General features: G+C 41.4%; 1 protein-coding gene across 1 annotated transcript in view; it reads left to right on the plus strand.

The window, feature by feature from the left end:
- Positions 1 to 2,839: 2,839 nt before the first annotated feature.
- The window catches only part of ESRRB (estrogen related receptor beta), a 132,405-nt gene continuing 112,557 nt past the window's right edge, over positions 2,840 to 22,687 (plus strand). The window contains exon 1 of the mRNA XM_015631934.3: positions 2,840 to 9,130. Coding sequence (XP_015487420.1) covers positions 9,129 to 9,130 — 2 coding nt within the window. The 5' untranslated portion in view covers positions 2,840 to 9,128. The remainder of the gene's footprint in view (positions 9,131 to 22,687) is intronic.

Here is a 22,687-nt window from a genome sequence, read left to right on the forward strand (position 1 = left end):
AGGATCTCATGGCATGGTACATAATATATTCAAGAAAGAGAGGTTCTGTTCTTGTCTATATTACTTAGGGTGTATTAGCTCAGTGATAATTCAGCTTAGATACAATCTCATATATACTTTGCATTTGAATAGCCTGGATCTCATCTGGATATAAAGTCCAAATGAATGAGGCTGTCTTTCTGCTGAAATCCAAACCAGCTTGTTAGGAGCATGCTCAAATAGCCCTATATAGTTTTGTTTTGCTAATGTGCCTTTATTTGCTGTGTGGCATAAAAACGGGACTTCTCCTGGAGTTCCTGTTAGCTGGCAGCAAAGTGATACTGCTGCCCAGCCTCAAAAACATGCACAGGGCAGAATCCAACACTTCTGGCACAGAGCTCATTGTTGCACAGAGGTGGTGGAGGAAGGCTGTGATTTCATAGTGGGTGTTTTTCTCCAAGCCTGTAAGCACAGGACAGTTGTGTGGTACATGATGTGTCAGGGAAGAAGCGACTATGAGTGCCTTAGATCTTCCTCCCTGTGCTCAGTGGGCAGTCACAGCAAGGCGGTGTACGAGTGTGTGAGGCCATGCCTGTGACACATTCCTTATGGGAGGGAACAGAAGAGGAGCTGGGCCTCACCTCCCAGCTGCAGCAGGGCCCTAGGCAGGAGCCATGGAAGGGACTGGTTATTCCAGGTGAGGACAGGTCCAGGTGTGGCAAGAGCACAGACTAAAGCAACAGCAAGGGACTGAGCAACCAAATGTCTGCATCTGGAAAAGGAGCTCGACAGAAACCTTCCTCAAGCAGCTGTTTCCAAGGGGCTCTGGGTAAATCCACTTGAAGTTAAGAATTTGACAGATTTTTTTCCCCCTCCCTTCTCACTGCTAAGCCTTGGTGAATGTGACATCTTTTTACAGGGGGTAGGTGGGGGTGGGGATGAGGACGGGAGTATGGAGGGTAATATAGCTTGCTATGGACTGTGCTATACCTGATCTCCAGCTCAGGTTCCAGCAGCTTTGAATACTTGTGATGAACTGCAGGACAGCTTTGAGCCCAGAAGGGGCCTATAGCACTTCCAAGAGCACAGAAGGGGAAGAAGGGGAAGAAGGCCACAGAGACATTATAAGGGGGATGCTCTCTGTGGCACATGCCAAGATTGTCTGCAGAGGAAGTGTTGGTGTCTTGGCTCTTTCTCAGCCTCACATTCTGTTGGCTGGCATCATGTGGCTCTTTTGGGCTGTGGGGACAGCTGTGGTGCACTTGTCTGAACACCTGACACCTTATCCCAGAACCGCCTGGCCCTGCCAGCTCTCTGCTGGGCCCATGTGTGTGTCCCTTCCTTCACATTCTCTCAGTGCAAAGCATCTTCAGACCAAATCCTGAGTGAGTGAAACAAGCAGCAAAGACCTGCAGCTGCACAGACTTCCCCTGGAGCTTGTCTCCTTTGTGTGCTGTAGCCTTGCTCCTTCATGTGGGATGAACTCCATGCTGAGTATCTGAATTTTTGGCTGCCTGGAGGGTAGAGGAAAGGAACGCTAAATCCTTTGTCAAACTCTTCTTTCTTTCACATAGGCGTAACTACATTTATAGAAGAGGCTCTTGCCATTTTCCCCTTCTCTCTCTTCACTCTCTTAAAGAGGAAATGCTCTGAGTTTTGAGGTGCTCCAGGCTGCAGAGCAGGAAGGGTTCAGGTTGGGAGAGCTTTCAGAGGTGACTGGCGACACTAAGATAAAAAAATGACTTGAGGTGATAGAATCAGGGGGCAAAGGAGACTGCAAGAGAATTGCAGTGAAGAGGAAAAACCACCTCACTAACTGCTGAGAGGAAACTGAGCCATAAGTTCAGCAGAACTTGCTATGGTTAGCTTAAAGAAAGAAAGAGACAAGGGAGAGAAGGCTACTACCTGGGTCTGTACCTGTTCAACATTTTTAAAAGGGCTTAGAGCTCTCTGCCAAAGGCCTGGCAGCCATGTAATGGGCTCAGAAGTGGTTTTAGATGGCACAGAGCAGAAAGGCTTTAGTTGGAAATGCAGACTCCTGTTCCCCTAGAGGTGCAAGGGAGTCTTGTAGTTTCATGTGCTAGGGAGATTTCTGGGTGGGGGGTGAGTAATACTTAACCAGACATTTTGTGGTTGATTTACCCACAGTGAGGGAGTGTATTCTGGTGGCAGAACTTCATTGCCAGCAAGGGAATTGAGGCAGGCATCTGCATATACTTTGCTGTGTCTGTAGAAGTCATGTGTGCCCTCAAGTGCCTCCCAAACAAAATTGTTTTGTTTCCTCATCAGTCAGGATTTGTAGATAGCAGGTTTAGTGTCATCTGTGTGGGAAAGTAGTCTCTCCCATTATATCTAGTACTGTTCAGGGTTATTTTTGGTTGCCTGTCTTCTCCTACCTGTCCCTGTGGCATATCCAGCACAAAAGCCATAGCAACATCACCCAGAGATCACTTGGCCAGGAGCACTTGCTTGACCAGGTCTTGGGTACAGTGGGAGAGCTACTGAAGGGAGCAGAAGTTTTTCTATCTATTGTGACACAATGTAGTGGGCTGACCTTGGGCAGCTGTGAGCTGCAGTTCCTTCAGGGAACATCCATCTGCTGCACCATGCCCTCAGCAGGGTCATGGGGGACTGTCTGCTTCAGCACCTCGACTGCCTCCTCCCCTCCTGCTCTGACCTGGGTGCCTGTGGGGCCGTTTCTCACTCCTCACTGCCTGTGCAGTGTTTTCTGCCCTTTCTTAAACATGTTTTCCCCTGTGCACCACCATCGTGGCCGAGGGGCTCAGCCGTACCCTGTGGGGGGCGGGTTGGAGCCATTTGAAACAGGCCGTGTCAGGCAGAGCCCGGCCTCTCCTCACCCCGCTGCCAACACCTGGCCACAGACACCTGGTGTGGGTGTGCTGAGTGACCCTTGGCTGATAGTATTTTGAGCTGCACCTTCTCCTTAGACTGGTGAGGGCTCTTTCTGACACAATTGATGTGGTGGGGAGGTCAGGCAGGACTGAGATCAGTGGTGTGGCTTCGGAGTGGACTCATGTAGGACCGGCTGCAGAATTAGTCTTTCCTCACTTTAGAAGCTGCAGACTTTTCACAGCACCTCACTTTTTTTTGAGAGCTCTGAGTTGTGCCAGCCTGCAGGCATGTCCTCAGTGGGAACGGGGTAGGTGAAACCCCTCAGCTTCCATGCAGAGGCCTTCTCCTGGAAAAGCTTACTCTTCATCTATGTGTCTGCAGGCAGAATATCCTCTTCCTCTGAGGAACTTCATCAGTTATTTCCTACCATTTTTATTTTAAAAAATTTACCTTTTAATCAAGCAAGACACACAAAGAAAATGGAGCCTTTCCCTGAAGAGAAGAGAGAGCACTGACAGCCTCCTGACACACAAATTTGGAAAATGGTGATGCTTTTTCAAGGGAGCTGAGCTAACAGTTTGGCTGTAAGGAGTTTAGATCTGGAGCCAGACATCATGGTTAGGCCTGTCTGTGGTTATAAAGTAGTTATTTGGGTTTTGTAGAAGTTGTCTGATGGAATCTGAACTAAGTACAAAACAAAAACCCAAGGGGAAGCTGTTTCTGGCAATCCTGGTCTCTCTATTTGATCTGGCGCCAGAGATGGCTTAAATCTCACTTTGTCCTCCTCCTCCTCATATCAAAATTGGTACCAGCTCTATTATGACAGCTACCATGCTTCCTCTCAGTCCCCACCAGGACAAGGTCGCTGAGAACATGAAACAGTATCTCTTGCCTGAAGCCGACCCTAGTAGGCTGCTGGGCTACTTTGAGATTTGTCTGAGTACACAGCTAATGCGCTGCCAGCACAGGTGTGGACTTGCTGGTGCTAAACAAGGTCCTGAGCAAGTGGTACAACAACAGTGATGAGTTTCTGTGAAGCATCTGCAGCAAATGGAAAGTGCAGGAGGTGCTTGCTCCAAATGATGCAATTGACAGCCCAGTGCTGGAGGAATGCATTGCAGCGTGGTGCTGGAAGAGGATGGTGGTGGTTTCCAGTGAGTGAATATCGTGGTTGCATAATTTAGGCAGGAGTACATCCAAGAATTCTTATTCTGTTGTTTTTTGGTTTTTTTCATGGGTGCAAACACAGAAGCTCTTTTAGGCAAAGGCTGTGTAGTAGGAGTGAAAGTTTAGAATGGATCTAAGTGAGGTAAAGGTAGAAGAGACTATTATCATACTGTGTGTGATAGACTGACAAAGGCTGTGGATTTAAATGTAATGCAGCATATGATTCTCCTAGTGCTTGCAGGCTTTAGTTAAATCCTTGCAGATTTTATTTCTGTGTGTACATGTAGAACTGAATGCTTGCTCTGGATAGTTTCTGAACACTCTGGTATGTGTCTTGTTGCTCAGGCCAAGCTATTTTTCATTAGTGTATTGTTATTACTGGTGGACTCAGAAAAATGAGGGAGAGGAGCATTCTTCTGTGCTTGCTTTTGTTCTTCTTCAAGCCAATGGCATAACCTCTGCTTGAGTAGCCACAGATGCTGCCTCTCCACAGTCTAATTCTACAAATAGCTGTGCCAGGTGAAGACTTTTCTCTACCCAAACGTCTGAAAATGAAAGAATAGACTTGGGTGCTGCCTAATCCAGGAAAGTTCTTTAGTTCCTAGCTTGACATGCTTTACTTGTATCTATGCAGAAAGTTTGAATATTCCCTTCTGCCAAAGAACTGTTAGAGTCCTTCTCTCCAGCTGGCCAGCAGCTAGCCAGTGCTAACACCTTTAGCTGGAATGGTTAAATCTGGTAGGGGGCGTGTGTTAAAACCTCAGTCATTTTGACATTCCTGAAAAACAGCAAAATATATAGGAACTAAAGAAGGAGCTTTACAAGTTTACAAAAGTATTAACAGAACAGTGTGACTTTCCCTGCTGATGACAGAGACTTGACATGGCAAATGGCATGAACCATCCTGGAGGGTACATGAAAACACTGGATTCAAACATATGAACTCTGTGCTCAATGTGTGCAAGAAAAATGCCCTGTTATGGCTATTGGTTGCACAGAAAAAGAATATTGAAGCAATATGAAGTTTATGGCATTAAAATCAAATAAGGAATTAAAAAACACTAATCTTGCAACAATATCAGCATTTTTCTCTTGAGCAATTGCTGGTTTTCAGACTATATTGTATCAAAATGCATAGTATATTTAACTTCCTATTAGATGTAAGAATCATACTATATGTGCCAAGCATCCAGAAGAGAGTTGCTACTCAAACTTTTTCATTCTTTTATCTTTTACTTCTTGTCTTGTAGTTTTCACAGTCAAGAAGAAGTCAGGAAGAAGACTTGGTTTTGGGGTTTTTACATTAATTTCCTTTATGTAAAAAACCAAACAAACTAAAAAAATCATTTTTAGAACATATTTTTTGGTGTGTAACTAGTCTCTGTTTGAAATGTGTGCAATTCACACCTCTCTAAATCCAGCAGGGCACTAACATAGCTATTTAGAAATTTTGGGTTTGTGAGGCTCTTTCAAAGTAGCATGACTCTGATGAAGAAACTTTTTATTGTGTGTTATAATTATTCTTCATAGTTGGTGGCTAGCCTTGGAAACTGCAAAGCTGACTTTCAGTTTATCTTTTAATACTTGTATTCATACCTGCATTTCCAGATATAAAAGCAGCAGTGACTCTGAGCTCTAAACTTACAACGTGTAAATTTGATTTGCACCAAAGCATCTTGAGGCACATGCGAGAAGGGACAAAGATTATCTGTATGGTTTAATTAATGGGTGGAGGCAACTGGAAGATTACATTGATGGGACCACTATTTTCAAGCTTCAACTGTTTTTGCTTTGGCCCTATTTAAAAAGGGGTATCTGTGAATTTTTGTTTGTCTTTAAAAGGAAAGTATATTTTGCATTCTTCTATCATAGCTTGCATGCAGCTGAGCAAATTCTGCCCAGATTTATATGTGTGAGACTCAAACTCTGTGTCTGAAGGAAATTAAGCACTGAAATTTTACCTCCACTGTAGAACTGAGGCTCTGAGACTGAAATACAGGTGCATGATCAAAGTGGCCCCAGCAAGAAAAATACCTTCCCAAGCAACAAGTAGAAAATACTGCAAAACTGCACTTGCACTTTACAATGGGTAAAGGGTACCTCAAGTGTACCTTGTACTTGTGTACCTCAAGGAAAGGGGTGAGCCTTTCTAGAGTTTACAAGTCACTAATGTTTATCTTTGTAATTTTTTTTTTTTGTTTTTTTTTTTAATGTATCTGAAGGTGCTTTTGAAATCTTTTGGCTTTCTTTTGCAGAGTTTTGAGTGGGCATTCAGTCTCACGGCCTCCACTCTTGGATTCTTTACCTGCCTCTCCCTGAGTCTAGAGTCTGGAATTAAGTGGTGTTTGTGCACAAGGGTGCTGGCAGTAGGGGTGGGGAACTTGTGTTTGAAGTTTTATCTAAAGCAGATCTTCTCTGGATTGCTGGGTACCCCACTGGGGTGCAATTAAAGTCATACATCCTGCTGTCTAAAGGCAGAGAGGAAGGATGGAGGAATGCTACTCCATTCAAAGTTCATTCACACTAGTTAACTGTGGCATGCTGTCAAAACCTCCTCCCTTCACCCTTCAAGCAGAAAGTGGAAGAATGGGGTTCTAGTGTATGGCCAGGGCTTCTTCTGCTGTATTGGTATGGGATGCTAGTGATAACACTGGACATGGACCTAAGAACTGAATAGAACTTTCCAGCTACCTGCTTGAGACGTGCCCAAAAAATCCTTGTGATTTAGACTACATCATGGGTTTTCCCACCAGAGCATCAGTTTAGCCCATGACAATGTAAGGGGCAAGGGACGATGCTTTTCCATTCAACACAAAGCTTGACAGAGTAGAATTTGAAGAACTTTAGATGTCAGCAATATAACAGCAAGGAACAGTCTCGCAGTTAAAGCCGAGTTTTTCAAAAGTGACTTTTGGATTTTGGTTTTGGGACCTTGATCTGCCTTCATCTGCTGTGCCTGATTATTCTTTGTACTGAGTGTCTAAAATTCCTTCTGATGGCAATGGGTAGTGTAAAAGGTTTTACAGCTCTATTAAAGCCCCTAAACATCTTGTACTAGCCAGCCCAGATGAGAGGGCAAAATTTTTTTTTTTCTTTGTTTATCAGGTAATTTTTGATCTGAGATCTGATTCAACTAGGTGAAGGACCAGAATCCAGCAGGCAATTGAGGGTGTGTTTCCATGCTGGAGCTCAGCCTGTCAGATACTTCCCCTCCACTCCCCTTCATTTGTAGGTCTTCATCTGTAGATATCAAAATGCTTTAAAGCACAGTGTTAAGTATTGTTATCTCTTTTTTTAAAGCTGAGGGATATGCAGCTGTGGTAAAGTGACAAGCCAGACTTCACACAGGACAATAGCTCAACTGAAGAAAATGACTGACTGTCATGAGTCTTTGCCCAGTGCTTCATCAGACCCCTCTCCAGCAAAACCAGCTTTTTTTAGTAAAACTCCTTAACTTAATCCTACAGCTTAGACACAAAGGACACTGACACGAGGTGAATTAAGCGTGTAGTAGGATTTGGCCAAAAAAGAGGAAATTACTGTGTCTTCCTAGATAATCAATAGCTGAAATTGAATGAGACCTTGACTCCAATGTGGTGGGTCCTTGCTTTGATTTGGGATAGCTGCTCTTGTTTAGCTAACTTTCTTTACTCCAGTAACAGCAGCAGCTGCAGTGTGGTGTAGACATGCCTAAACTAGCTTAAATAGTTCAGGTACTGCTAGCCACTGAGCCAAAGAACCATGGAGTTCAGCATGGCTTGGTGCCTGAGGATTTTATCCTGCTCTTTGTGAGTTTAGCATTTCTTTACCATCTCAGCTAAAGCAAAGCTAGCAATATTTTGAAAAGAAGGCTGGTGGGTCTGGTACCCTCCCCGCACTCATACTTTTTTCAGCAGAAGTGAGTGTGATGCTAGGGTTGATTGTAGGAGATGTTTCCTAAAACAGCAGTGTCATGAAAGCTGTTTTGCCTCTCCCTGCCTACTATTCTCCCTCTTCTTTCCCACTCTTCCACTGTTTTTCATCATTAGCTGCCTTGCCTTCGATGCTGTTTGCTATGAAGCTCCCTAGTCACTAAGGCTCTACTGGAGATCACAAGTATCTAGGAGCTGGCAAAGGCTTGGAGAAACAGCTGCCTGCTGGAAAGGTTACTGGCCTTGCCTGACTGTGTCTCTAACTGGAGAATCTGTAGGGACTAAATATAGGAAAATCCAGGTAATGAGGACCAGACCAGAAGCATTTGTGATGTGTTCTCTCAAGTCACTCTCCAGATGGTGGGCTCCCAGCTCAGCCTCTGTAAGAGAGCTTTGCTGATATCTGTAACTCATCACTTTCTCGTGGCAGCCAAGGACTTAAGCAGAAATGAGGGTTCAGGTCCTTGAGAGCAAAGTAACTTCTGCTGAGTCAATAGGGAGGTACCATCACTGCCCTCAGTTTTGTTTGCAGGAACAGCCTCATCAAATAGTGTTTGTGGGCAGAGACCCTTAGTAGACTGCCGAGCTGTTAAATTGCCAACCTACCCACTAGTTTATTCTGCAGCAGAAATACAAGCATGCCTGGACCAACCCCCAGAGCTCAACTCTGAACTCCTCTCTCGTTCTGTCAGAATTCCCAGCTTGTTTTGAAAATGGCATTTATTTTTGTTAAATTGCAAAAGAGTTGGATGCAGTCTGCTAGTTGTGTTTTGCCTCTCCTTCTTTGTGCAGTGAATTTTGTTCATTCACTTTACATGCCTCAAGTTGCTGTAATGCTGCTGGGAAAGTAATTGCCTTGCACTTTCTCTTTCTGATGCCCACGGGTGACTGTGGGGGACTCCTCCCTGGGCACAGTGCAGAGTTAAAAGCCCAGCTTTTGCTGCTTTGCTTAAGACCTGGTTATTTCTTTTCTTTTTTTTTTTTCCTTTTTTTTTTTTTTTTTTTTGTCAGCTGCCTGTTATATCAATCACAGAGCTGGGATCTATTTATAGGTTGGGACTCAGAGTACTGTGTCCTAGTCACAAAGAGAGGCAGAGACGCAGAGGGGACTGTCGGCTGGTGCAGGCAGAACCAAAAGATATTTAATCAGCAATTAGAAACACCTGAGGGCAAGGGAAATTCTACTCCAGCCTCGAGCCTCATCTCTCAGCCTGCAGCATGTAAGTAGCGAACTTCTATCTTTTATTGTGTTTATGGGCTTGTGTTTTGTTTCCTTTTTTTTTTTTTTTTTTTTTTTTAATCCAAGCATTGCTCTGCACAAATCCTTTTATCTGGTCTAAAAATTATGGCAACATCTTGGTATAGTTAAAGGTAATAATTTTTTCGATTTTCACTCTGTCAAAGGAAGGTCAGTGCGACCCACAAGCAGGGGAGTTGGTTCAGAACTTCGTAGAAATCAGGCAGTTTCTCTATTTAAGTGTGGCTTTTTCCTCTGGAAATAAGTAAATGAAAGTTTGAGTGGAACAGTTTTGTTTTGGGAATTGAAACAGTCAGGTTTGCTGGCATTCCAAAAAGGTCAATGTATAACGTAACTCTGCTTAAGGGCTTACCAAGGACAGGTGCTATTTATCCCATGCTGGTAAAGGCAAACCTGGAAACTTTAGCAGTCCTGTCTTAGAAGAACCAAGTGAAAACCTTCTCTCTATTAAAAACCCAAAACCCAGTACCCTCACAGCTGCATATCAAATCTTTTATCAGACACATGCAATGAAATTTTGCTTTTACTAAAGGCATTTATCATTGAGCAGTTGATATTTCTTTAATTTTAAAAGTCCCAAAGCAACTGAAGTATCTTCAATGACAAAAGAGGGGTGCAAGTCTTTGCAAAGTTGGCACAGTGATAATCAAAGAAGGAACTTACTCTCTCATCACCAACGAGATGTTTGCTTTAAAGCAGCCAAGATGTAAAATGTTTGAACAATTATATGTTTTTGGAGTATTTTCATTAACAGAAATATGAAAAGAGGGAGAACAATAATTTGTCAGAAATTGTTTTTTATTAATAGCTTTTAGTAGAAATATGAAGAGAGGGAGAAAAAGAATGACTCTGAATTTTTTTGTTAATAGCTTTTAATATAATATTTTTGTCAAAATATAAAGGGGTTTTTCTTGTTTCATGTTTTTGCTTCAGAGGTTTGTGCTACATCATTTTATGCAATTTAGCGTTAATATTAATTTCTAAGTATAGGAAAATAGGAAAATAACCTTGCTATATCTACTCCCCAAAACCTTAATATTACAATTTTAATTGTGGTATGTCAAGTTTTTTAGCATAAATTTCTCACTAAATATATGCTCTAGAAGACTTTTTTCCCCCCACAATTTACCATTTTTGAGGGTAACAATAAATTAAATGCAGCAAAACTTAAAATAATTTGGAGGAAAAAGTGTCAAATAAAAACAAAGTAATAGTACCACAGCTGCCTCACCGTTAAAACATCAGGTTCTGAAAAATGCCTGATAGATGAATTTGTTGGATTGACTGTAGAAGGGTGACAAATAGGCTTCTTCTTTAGTTCTTTGTTTTGAATTTCTTCGATGTATGTTTTATAATACTTAGAGCATTTAGCTTAAGTACTAGGAGTAAAAAATATTGTCTACATATTAATGCTTTCTAAGTTTTTAGCCATTGATATGAATACTCCATCGTTCACCTAGAATTCTGATATAAGGATGGCTTTTAGGAGAATATGGATAAGCCAGGTGAATTAATGTTACCACATAATGCCCAAAATATCATTAGAACACATTACCTATTATGAACCTTTTTTTCTCACAAATAAAACAAAACTGTGATCGTTGTCATCATATGAAGCTTCATTTTGATTATTAAAGCTTTTTGCTTTACTTAAAAATGGATGTATTTAAATTATTTAAGTCCTTTTCTGTTTGTTTTGTCATGATATTACATTTATTGCTTCTCTGTGATAATGAAATGTTATTTTGTAATAAAAGGAGAGCAGATTTTTCTGAAAAGCATTACAGGACTAAAATTGCTGACTCTGGAACTAACAAAGAATCTATCATATAGCTGGTCTGAGGTCCCACTAAAAATTAAAAACCAAGAGACATTGCTGAAAAAAAGATAAATAATTATTTTCTTCCGTACACAGAACCAATATTAGCATGACTATGCTTGGAAATAACTGCAAACCCCCCCCCCCCTTCATTTACCATACATTTTCACAGAAATCTGAGCATCCCCAAAGAAGTCTTCCAAGAATAAAGCTATACAAAATTCAGTCTTAAGAATTTGTTTGGACATTTCTGTAGTTGTGTCCACATAATTGCTGGACTTTATCCTTCTCTTTCAAACACACGTGAATATTTTTTCCTGTTACCTGCCATATCTTTTTATTACTGCTTTGGAAAAAAAATAACCAAGCACCTACTGTCCTGTGGCATAATCATCAATGCTTTCTCATACTGCTTTTATTTGGAGGTAAGGAGTTACCTGTGGTTAAAGGGAACACCAATGCATTATGTAGTAGAAAATGTTTGTTATTTAGTTTCTGCTTCACTAATGATTCACATTTTGTGGACTAAGCACCTATCAACCTCCAAACTGTCTTACTGTACATATGCTATTGCATGATTTCTTTTTATTCCTTAAAAAACCCAACAAATATCTTTTGTTTCATCACAGTTTATTTGTTTATTTGACTGCAAAGTAATGATTGACATGCAGATTCTCTTTTCCACGCCTCTCCTTTCATTGCTGAGTATGACATCTCTTGGGAATTATAAATAAAACCTGTGCCAAATCTGCTGCACAGGTGTCTGGAGTACAGCATGCTCAGGTGTCTCACAGTAAATCCCTGAGAATATAAAGTAAACACAAGCAGGATAAAAATACTCTTCCTGAAACAATTCTGTGTTTTGAGGGGCCTTCTGCATAAACCCCCCAAAGCCAGCAGCCAGTTATTAAAGACTGTGTAGCTGTCTCTCTCTTACCTTTTTTATCACTTTACCTGTACATCTGTCCATCTATTTCTCATCTATTTTTACATTTCATTATGCTGTGCTTGCTCTCCAGGTCTCTTCTTTTCCTTTCCTGAAGACACATTTCTATCTGGCACAGAAAATAAACTCAGATTGCGGGTAGTTATGTTAATCTAATTCAATCCTCTGTGGGCTAGGAGTGAAATTCTAATAGTGGAGCTGTTGAGGGCTTTTTTGTTAATGGCTTGGGGATTACATTGAGTTAAAGGCTCATTTCCTAATCAAACAGAGAGGGAGAGAGTGACTCCGAATATTTATGAGTCTCCCAGCGCGAGTTAAACATTGAACTCCAAAAGCAGGATTTCAGTGCTGCAAGAAAGAGTTAAAACCCCTCAGGGCTGCTGTGGAGAGGGAAAAAAAAAAAAAAAAGGAAACCAGTTAAGCCATCAGCATTTTCAACTGCTGTATAACTTCAATTTGAGAGAAAATAATCATCTCACGAGCTAAAATGGAAACTGTAGCAAGATATTTAAAACAAAGTCAAGTGATGCTTCAAAAAGGCTCTTCTTCAGTGAAGCAGGATGCATGCAGTGCATGCAGCCGCCTAACAGAAACTCCAAATAAATACTCTTCTAAATGAGAAGGATTGGAGGGTGGGTTGCCTTTTTATTATTAATGCCTGGAAGACACAATTTAATTTTTTAATGGTTTTTGGTTTTGTTTCTACTTAACTCTTGGGTCACCTTTTCTTTAAAAACAAAAAAAATATAAAGTATGGATGTGTCAATATCTAAATCATCCTACTTCTGTTCTGTAAACTGGTACCTTTTGAGGCATTTTTCTGTCCCTCAGTTTTGCTGGAGTCTTGCATCAAATAATCTAGTTGAAGAACTGTATTTGCTGTGACAGGAATGATTGACCAAATTAGTGCCTGATTGCTTTTGCAATGAGTTCATCATATATGCGTGGGCAGCTTGAGAAGACCTTTCTGTTGCTAAAAAAGAGCAGGCCTTCCTGCCTGCAGCAAGCCCAGGACCTCTGTGTTGTTGCTAAGGCTTGGTGTGTTGTGAACTAGCCAGCAGTAAGCTTTTTTTGCTCTGAGCTGGGACTTAGAAAATTTGTCTGCAGCAGGTGAACTGCACAAAATCAAGACTTTGCCACTCTTCTGAAAAGAGATCCTGGAAAGGAATGGGGATAGAAACCTGTTGTTTTCTGGCACATGGCCAAGTCATATATCTGTATTCCTCAGTTTCCCTGTTTGTAAAATGATATCTGTCTGCCATCAAAATAACTCCAAGATCTACAAAGAACAATCTTCTATAAATCCCAAGTGGCCAATTTGCCCATGGGAAAAACTGAATCACTGACATAGGTCCATAGTTGAAAACAAGAGGGTATGTACTGGGAACAAGAGTTGACCCCCTTCATTTTATTTTTTATTGTTGTTTGGTAGGGGTCTTGGTTTGTTTGGTTGCAGTTTTTTAAATACATTTCATACTAGCCACCAATAATGTTTTCTGATTTTGGCATAACAAGCAAATAGAAGACTAACTTACTTCTCGTGTAACATTCAGTGGTGTTGTCCTATATACTAGGTCTCAGTTTAGTTGTAGTGACCCCGGCTGAGATGAAGCTCCAGGTTTATTCAAAAGTGGTAAGCTCTGGCTAAAAAAGTAAGTCACTGTTTCATCTGGAACCATGTGAATCAATGGTCATCCTGTATGCCCCAAACTTGGCATTTTTGCTGACATGTCTATCTGGATGTAGTACCTTGAGGTAAGATTTGGCACCTTGCCCTAGTTTAAAAATTATTTAAAACTGCGACCTGATGTGAGTGCCTGAGGCCCCTTTCTCTTTGTGCTCTGTGCCTGGACCTGCTGAGGAGCACCATCAGCTAGAGTGTACTTTATTATATGCATTTGAAATACATATTAATAGTGTTACCCTCTAATCACTGGAATCTACAGCAGATCACTTTCAAACACAAGCTTTCTGTGGCTGAGCTGAAAACTGTGTAACATTTTTTTTTCCTGCCTTCTCTTTCCCATCACGGTTTCCTATCTTTTTGCCTCAGCCTTTTCCTCTCCTGCACAATTCTGCTGTGGCCAGTTTATACTTAGATTAGCAGTTTATACTTAGATTTCCCCTGCTGACCTTTCAGGCAAAATACAATTCTTTCTCCTCTTTTTGTCCTTTCAGTGCTATGCTGAATCTTATGAATGACTTGTTTACCCTGAAGGTGGCTGCATTTCAGTGAAGCTTTGCCTGGCATAGATACAGTTTACAAAGAACTGGGAAGCTGAAAAGTGTTCTTCTACTTTCCCAAGAAAGCTACCATGTTCTTGCATGCTACAAGTACTTTAAAAAATATAGTAGTATAGGAATTCCAAGGAAGGAAATACTGCAATTCTAAAACTTTAAAGCACATAGCTAAGTTGACATGCTGTCTTCAAAGTAACGACTGTTTTAAAGTCTCAGCACACTTGCAAATCTCTAGAAAAAGTGCTGCACCTTTAGGGGAAATTATTTTTTCTGGAGGGATAAATCTTGCAACTAAGTCTTGCTGTTTGGATCCTGGAGAGCATATGCCCAGCATATACGAGAAGGAAGCATAAGTGGCTATTTTTATTCATTAAGGAGTTGCTGCCCTTTCCTTTCCCTCAACCATGTGAGATGCGAATGATCCTGCTCACAAGAGTTTCACGCTGTGCTCAGAATGGATTCTCTTTTTCTTCATAATTGTGTTTGCTGGATCAGCAAACTCCACAAGTTCTTCCCCCAGTCTTCTGTGATCACCTCTTTGTGTAGGCCTGAGCAAATGACTGGTAGCTGTATACTAAAATAGGCATTTAATCCACATCCCCCTAAAGCTCACAGGACCTAGAGGGTAACTTTCTGGGTGAGAAGAGAGTATGTCTGCCACCAGGCAAACCTTGTTTGTTTTTTTATTCATCCTTAGACCCTTTTTTCCTCCCTCAGGCTTCCTGGACATTTTAAAATTGCAGTTATTATCACTGGCAAATTTTTCCACTTCTTCCCTTTAAATAAGAAATTCTTTTCTGTTGCATCATGTCCCCATGGCCTGCTACAGGGGGTTTCAACCTTTCCCTGTTGATGATGTGAACTCAAGTAGATTGGTGAAGAGCTCATGTGAATAGGATTTTCTCAGTCATATTTTTTTTGATCTACGATCTGTAGCACTGAAAGTGTGGCAACACTCAAGTTATAAATATTGGTGAATGCTATCTTTGCATGGGAGAGGGAGACAAGGATTTTCTGAGTGCACCACTGGCTAGGAAGAGATTACTTGCATCAGCATCCTCTCTCAGAATCCTCACTCAGAAAGACATTTGAGGAGCCTATCTCAAGTCCCACTGCTTATTAGGTGGAAATTGCTGTGTACAGCTTTAAGCATGTTCATGCCAGTCTTTAGACCAAGCTGTTTGTATCACTGCTGTTCTTCACTTCTAGCTCTGGCAGGCTCCCTGTTCAGTTCAAGGTGAGCCTCTTCACTGATGAGATGTGTTTTGCCCATCTCTTAAGTGGGTCCCTGCTTCTCCGTTCTCGATTGTCTATGGAGAATTGTCTGATCCCAGGAAAACTCTGTGTTACTGCAGGCTTTGAGTACAGTCCTGTTTTGCCTCCCGTAATCTCTGTTTCCTTTTTCACATTGCAGATAATCACACGATTCTTCCATTCTTCCTGAGCTTTCATCCCATCCTTCTTATTCTCTTTTTGTGACAGAGGATTGAACCTCACTTTTGTGTGTCTCTAAATAGGCTCTACTCTTGTGACTCTCTGTAATGACTGTCCATGCCATCTTCTGCCTCTGCAGCCCTTTGTGAGTGTCAGCTGGTGCTCTGGGACTGTCTTATACTCCCTGCACAGAGAAGTAGTTGGAGATAGAGAGATACAGGTTCTTTGGGCCCTCTGTCCTGTACAAAGAAATCAGATGTGAGGATGTCTCCATGTGCTCCAAATGTATATAATGTTATGACTGTGCTGAGGTGATGGGCCATACCTCTTGGTAATACCCTGTTGACCTGGATACAGCAGTTCTAGCTCTGTAATCTCTCCTGGCACATGGGTTTGGGAAATGTGTGTTTAAGGAGGACAGAATTAATGGGGCTGCTGCTATGTTTGTGAAGAGTTAAATGAAGGGGGATGAGAGCCACAGCTTCTCCTGGGGAATAAGGACTAGCCAGAAGAATTGATTGTCTTGGCTTATTGATCCTTCAGGAAACAGCACTGAAGTGATAATGCTGTTCCTGCCACTTTGAGCCACTTTGTACCAGCAACAACCTCTGTTTACCTAGGATAGTGCAAAGGAGAAGCTGCACTGTTGCTAACTCATTCCAGAAAAAAAGCCATGCCAGACATGTTGAGTTTGCCACTTGTCTGTCTGCTCCCAGGGAGAGGTGATTGAGCAGAGGTAGCTCAGAATATGTTTGTATTTTATAGTGCTTAATGGAGATTGACTGCAAATGTTAGCTTGTGAATTGCCATACTGAGACTTTGCTGGCAGCATCTTGGTGTGAAGCACTGGTTGGACTAGATAGTCTTTAAGGTCCCTTCCATCCCAAACTTTTCTGTGATTCTACAAAGTTTCAGACTGCCATGTCACAGGATGTCTATCTCTCCCATCCTTTTCCTTCCCTTCACCTTTCTGGTCAATTGACAGTTGCCACTCAGCTTGTCTTGCTTGTAAGTTGAACCAGGGAGGTCCAAGAGCTTTTTTTATCCTGTGACCCCAATGCCAACTCCTAGCCAGAAGCCAGCTCACTTGTATGGGCTGATGGGAGGTGGCTGATGAGACATCCGACTTCCTTTGCACCGAAGCACCAAACTTGCCCTGAGAAATCAGGTCATTCTTTCTGGCCTCAGGGTGGCAGAAGAAGAAGCACCCACCTGCTGCAGGCTGCTGGAGGAGCAGTGCTTTTTGTCACTCAGCTACACCACCCCTGTGCATGCATGAAATTTGTACATGGAGCACAGCACTGCAGAATGTTAGCTCTGAGCACCTGTTGGGCACTTCTGCAACCATGGGCCTGTGAGAAGTGGAGGCCTTGATGGTGTCTGGGCTCTCAGTTGTTCGTGTAGCACAGTAGGCTGGGGAAACCCTTACACTGTTGCCTTGAGGCCTCAGTTGCAAGCAGCTGATGAACTGAGCTTGGTTCACACTGTTTGCTGGACCACTGCTGATAACTACAAGTTTTGGACTTTCACCTGTAGAAATAAATGAGCAGACTGCTCATGATGCTCCCTATCTCTTTTTGTCTCTGCATACTACTTCAACATGCTTTGCACCATTTCTCTTTTTGGATGTGTTGTGTTTTCAGGAATCTCAGGCAGGTCTCTGCAGCTTCCCATAGCAAGGTCAGAAGACCAAGAAATCTTGGGACCATTTGGAGTGTGTTGCAAAATCTTGCACAAAGCTAGAAGGGCCAAAAAAGCTATTGTGAATTGCTGCTATGTTGAGTCAGGCCAGCTTATATATAGAGATATGCAAATAAAATTCAGAGCCATTTAATTACCCTACATATCATTTCTATACTTCATCCTCTTTGATGTTGCCAACAACTTTATTGCAGCACTTGATGTTTGACTTTACATCTTGACCATGTGAAACAAGATGATGAGAAAAATTGCAGGTTTTTTTTTTAAAGAAGAAAAGTGTCTATACCACAAGGTTTCAGGGAACAACTAAAAAGCAGTGCCAGCTATATTCTTAAAAAGAAAAAAAAAGATGGTATTAATAACCACTAATGCATAATAGAATATATAATTATGTTTATTTTGGGACTTGATCAGTAGCTGAACATTCGAGGCTCACAATAATGAATTTAATATAGTATGCAACATCATGTGTTATGTAACGTAAAATTATTATCTACTACTTAATAAATCTCATGCTGTGACTGTTCTACTTCTTAACTAGCTCTCAGACTATAGCGACGAGTTCTACTGGCAGCTTTGGATGTTGCTTCTGTTTTGCTCCTGTTGTTTGTATCATGTCACATTCCCTACAGCTGGGGCTGCTGCATTTAGCCATGAGACAGCTTCTGTCTGAAAGAGCTTCCAATTTGATTCAAAACAAGAGACTAGTAGGGGTAGAGTCAGTCGTGAGGTCTGTGGCTAGAGGAAAGATGAGGGCAACTGAGATAGGAATTTGTGGCAATGTATTGCTGAAAGTGTGGCTTCTTGGGAGTACAGGTGGCTTTGCTTGATAAGGACTTAACAAAAAGATACCAAAAAGAGCATAGGCCTATGTTTTCCTGTGTAACACTTGTCTAATTCTTTGCTTGTCAAAATTAGCAGCTCTACTTTTTTAGCTAAGAAGAGAGCTCTGCTACATGTTCTCAGTATCTTTACATACATGTGTCTTTTCCTTACTTTTTCAATGAGGTAGTCATCGTTTTTTTTCTAAAAATAAATGCTTTAAATGAAACAAATGAAATACTGTATTAAATTCAAATTAGTCTTGGGTTCTTTTCTGTGTCATTTAGTGACAAAGTTATGGATGGATTCAAAAAGATATCCCCATAAAGGCATTTATGGGACATGTGGACTCATTAGTGGCGAGTACATGTTATGGTCTAGACGGAATTGTCTAAGCCACAGGCTGCCAACATACTGATTTATGAGGTCTGCAAAGGTCCAACAAGATTAAGAGTGGGGGAAAACTTTCTTACAGTCTTTCCCTGAGCACATGTTAGTGTTTGATATCAGAGGTAGAATATGGGGCTAAGTGACATCATAACTTGACTTGATGTAGCTCTGCTAATAACTTTTCTTGCAATTGGATTCAGTGTTGTCACTTTTTGCAGTTACTTGTTTACATGATACTATGTTACAGACATGTAGAATCTATATTTTGGGATATCCAATCTTGCTTACCCTGAATGTTTTTCTCCTGCTATAGGTATGTTTCTAAAGCTGCTAAAGTCCCTAGGATAGAAAAGCTATGCCAATTTGAAAGTAGCAGTGAAGAGAAGATTGCAGCCATGGAGCAAGACTGAGCTAAGCAGAAACGATTCTTCCTGAATTTACCCTTTCTGTATGGTACTGTGTTCCTTCCCACTGACTGCATGGTTCTTGAGGTAACATTTCAGGGCAGAAGTTAGGCCCAAAGGGAAAGAGGCAGTGGGTTAGAGGACCTTTCAGGTATTTATGTTTAAGACCACATTATGCAGCAGCTGGGAGTTTGTTCCGATGTATCACGTCCTTTTCTCTGTAAGGCTGAGATCTGCTGATGGGTTTTGGCTTGGTGGCGTGTTGAGGCAGAGGACATTTGGATTGCTGTATCATCAACTGGCAAAGGTTTCTTGAAGCAAATGGTCACTACATTAGAGCAGCCAACAGGGCCTTTGTCTTGCGGGTACTTGTTCCTTGCAACCTTGTCAATGGCTTCTGGCTTCGACTTCCCCATCTGTGAGTGAGAGAGAGAGAGTGATGTGCCCCCCATACCTTCTTTATGCAGTGCAGCACATGGGAAGACCTTCCCAGGTTTTACCTGACAGAGGAGGAAATTGGACAAGAAGAAGATATTTTGCTTTTAAGATGAGAGTACTGTGTGAGAAAGAGGATCACCAACATCTTCCACTCAGTGGTTATATGGTGGAGCATGCTTCTTGTACAACACCTATCCTCTGAGCCCAGAGTACTGAAGATGTGTCCTCTCATCTGCTGAAAACTGTGGCTTGGTGTTTTGGAATTTTTTAATTTTTTTTTCCCCCAGGATTTCTTGGGCCTTTACCAGTGCTGCCATCTGTAAATTTGTAATTGTAAACCTGTATAAACTTGGAAGCTCTTGTAGTCTTATGTAGTTTTGCTGCTGTATGTCTTCAGTAAAACATGAAATGCCTTGGGGCTTCTGAGCACATTTACTTTCATGGGCCAGAATTCACCTCTGTGGTGAGAGGACAGCTGTGCATTGCTTTTTGGGAGCTAGAAGAGGACAGGGAAGAGGCAGCAGTGCTTCCTAGCCTGCTTCACATGTAGATTTTAATCTTTTGCATTTTTCAGTACTTTGCTCTGGTGGTTATTGATGCGCATGGGAATCAACCCAAAATTTTTTATGCTGAAGTCTTGATAAGCCCTCAGACCTGGAAAACTTGTGACAGGCTTGAAGTGTTAGGGAACCATGCTAGGTTTAGTTCTTCAAACAAGCCAGAAATATTCCAAATTTCCTTTTATTTGTTTTGAGCCCATCAATAACGTGAGGCAATTATGTGACTGTGAAGAATGATTTGATATTGTACAAACATCTTTTTGTATCATTTTCTATTTAAAAGCAGAGCTAAGCAGGAATTTATGCTGCTGGTTTCCCATTTGTGTGGGAAATGCTGCAACTTCAGTAAAGGCACATTTCTGTGGAGAGGACTCGAGCTACTAATTTGACTGTAGGAGTTTATTTCTGGAATGCAGCAGTGTTTCACCAACGGAGCAGCTGTCCTGGAAACACTTACCACATGGGGTCATTTTCCTCTCTGTGTGTAATCAACAAAGCCACCCCAGTTAATCTGAATCCTTTTAAGTCTCCTAAACTAGACCATAGGGAGTGCATAGAGATCTACAGGACTCTGACCTCCTTCACTTCCTTCTCCTATCATTAGGGAAGAAAGAATAGTCCCATACTTAAATGTCCCTTAAAGGGGAAGCCTGTAACCTCTTTTGAGCATGGAAAACTGTTTCTTAACAGTAACATACCACGGATTTGGTGGGGAGGCGTTGGTCCTCTGTTTTCTATGTATGTGTTGTTATAGTAGCTACAAATCTCCTAAGTTTACAGAATATTCCAGGTTGTGAGATCACAACAGTCAGAGGTGGAAAAGCTTCTTGGGTTATTCCATTCTTTTTGTTCTCTTTGATTTGCTTTGCTTGCATAGTTTTCTTCCACCCCTGTTCACTTTCTGGGGTGATAGTTGTGGAGGTAAATTCCTTCTACTACAAGAGAAATTTTCATAGTTATACAGTTCAAATGATTTCCTAATTTTTTTCCTCTCCCTAGTTCTCTCATGTTGCCCAGTTCCTTCCTCACTGTTTACACTCTTCAATACTTTTTTTTGATTTAAGCCCTATCTCTAAATGCTCTTTGCCTTCCAGTAGACTCTATGGGGTCGTTTTTTGCCCCCTGCTACAACCTTGCACCAGTCTCTTGAACTGCTGTATAATCTTTATTGTGGTTCTATTAAGAATGTTTTATTCTTTGAGTTTAGTGACTCCTCTCTCTGTTTTAAACCTGTCTTCAAGGCCAGTCAAGGGTAGCAGTTCTTTGTGTGTAGGAGAACATTCTCTCTCCAGCCCAGACAACCTTTTCAAGAGACTGCCACCTGGCAAGTCCTGCACCTGTGGTCTGGGCCAGCCTTGCTGCAGCCCTCATGGGTGCATCCCTGGAGCTCCATAAGGGAATTCTGTATCTGCCAGGATTCAGGGATTGCTTCTTTGATCAGGTACTTGAAACTGAGACCACAAATTACTTTGATGGTTGCTGTCTTCTCTTTGCCCAAGCTGTGCTAGTGTATCTTTTCAGATGATTAAGTATTACTTGGGGTTCCTAAAAATTAACAATATCATCAAGGACTTTTGCTCCTACAATGTGTAGTTTCAGAAAGTGATTTCAAAAGATACCTCACTGAATTCAGCCAGAGTATTTAATGGTTTCATTTCAGAGGAAAGAAAACTCTAAAAAGTATTTAATAAATGTAAGAAGTATTTTTATAAGTTCTTTGCCTTTTCTGCTGAGATGAACATAATTTGTCCTGGGTCATCCTTACGGAAGGATAGAATCCAGAAAGACAAAAAGGCTGGTGTGATCCCTTTAGAGAAAAGGCAATATAGCTTTTCTTTGCTGAGAGCCAAGGGGCATTAAGTTGTAGTAGGAAAACAAGGCTGATATTTGAGAGATGTTGCAGAGGGAACAGGTGACCAGTTTTTGAGCACAGCCTGCAATGATGCAAATCAGAGGGAGTTGCAGAATAACGGTATGTGCCTTTGAGAAGCCTTCAGTGGGCAATAAAGTACTAAATGAACATGTAATGGAGAACAACAGAACGGTGCTTTCCCCAATACTATGAAAGATGATGAATGAAATGATGGATTTGTTTTATCTGTTAAAAATAAGGCCATGTTTAGTTAGCCAGAATATGGGAGAAACTGGAAGAACAGTTTTTCCTCTCTTGTTTATAAGCATGTGTTACAGCAGAGTTTGCAGCTTGTCTTCAGTGCACGCACACTGAAAATGAGTACTGTGTAGTGTAGGCAAACCTCAGTAGCAAGGCAAACATGTTGGGCTTGACTGATTGACAAGCAGCTCGCTTTACCCTTTTGTAGCCATGATGTGATGAATTTATATTATTTGTTTTCATTGGCTTGCTCTATGAAGCTTGAACTAAATTTCAGGACAGTAAAAGAGATTTAAAAAAAAATAAATCTCATTTTCCTCACCTCTAACCAATCCAAAGATTATTAAATTCAACACATGGACAAATTTAAGTGACCACTTTTCAAGATTTGTGCACTGCACAGCATTTGCCATTAGCCTTTACATATTCTTTGAATATGCTTTATACTTTCTGGTAGATAAAGCATATGTCCTCTGGCAGAAATGTGTAGTTTTTCATAGCAGGATTACTATAATGTATAAGAAATTGCCTTATGAAAACCATGTATGGCTTGTATCAATTGAAGCTTATTTGGAACAAACAAGTACTGGACAAACAGCTCAAACACTTAGTGAACAGCTTCAGCAAAGCAAATGCTGCCTTTGAACACTT

This window comes from Parus major, chromosome 5 (assembly GCF_001522545.3).
Source record: "Parus major isolate Abel chromosome 5, Parus_major1.1, whole genome shotgun sequence".
NCBI classification, from domain to species: domain Eukaryota; kingdom Metazoa; phylum Chordata; class Aves; order Passeriformes; family Paridae; genus Parus; species Parus major.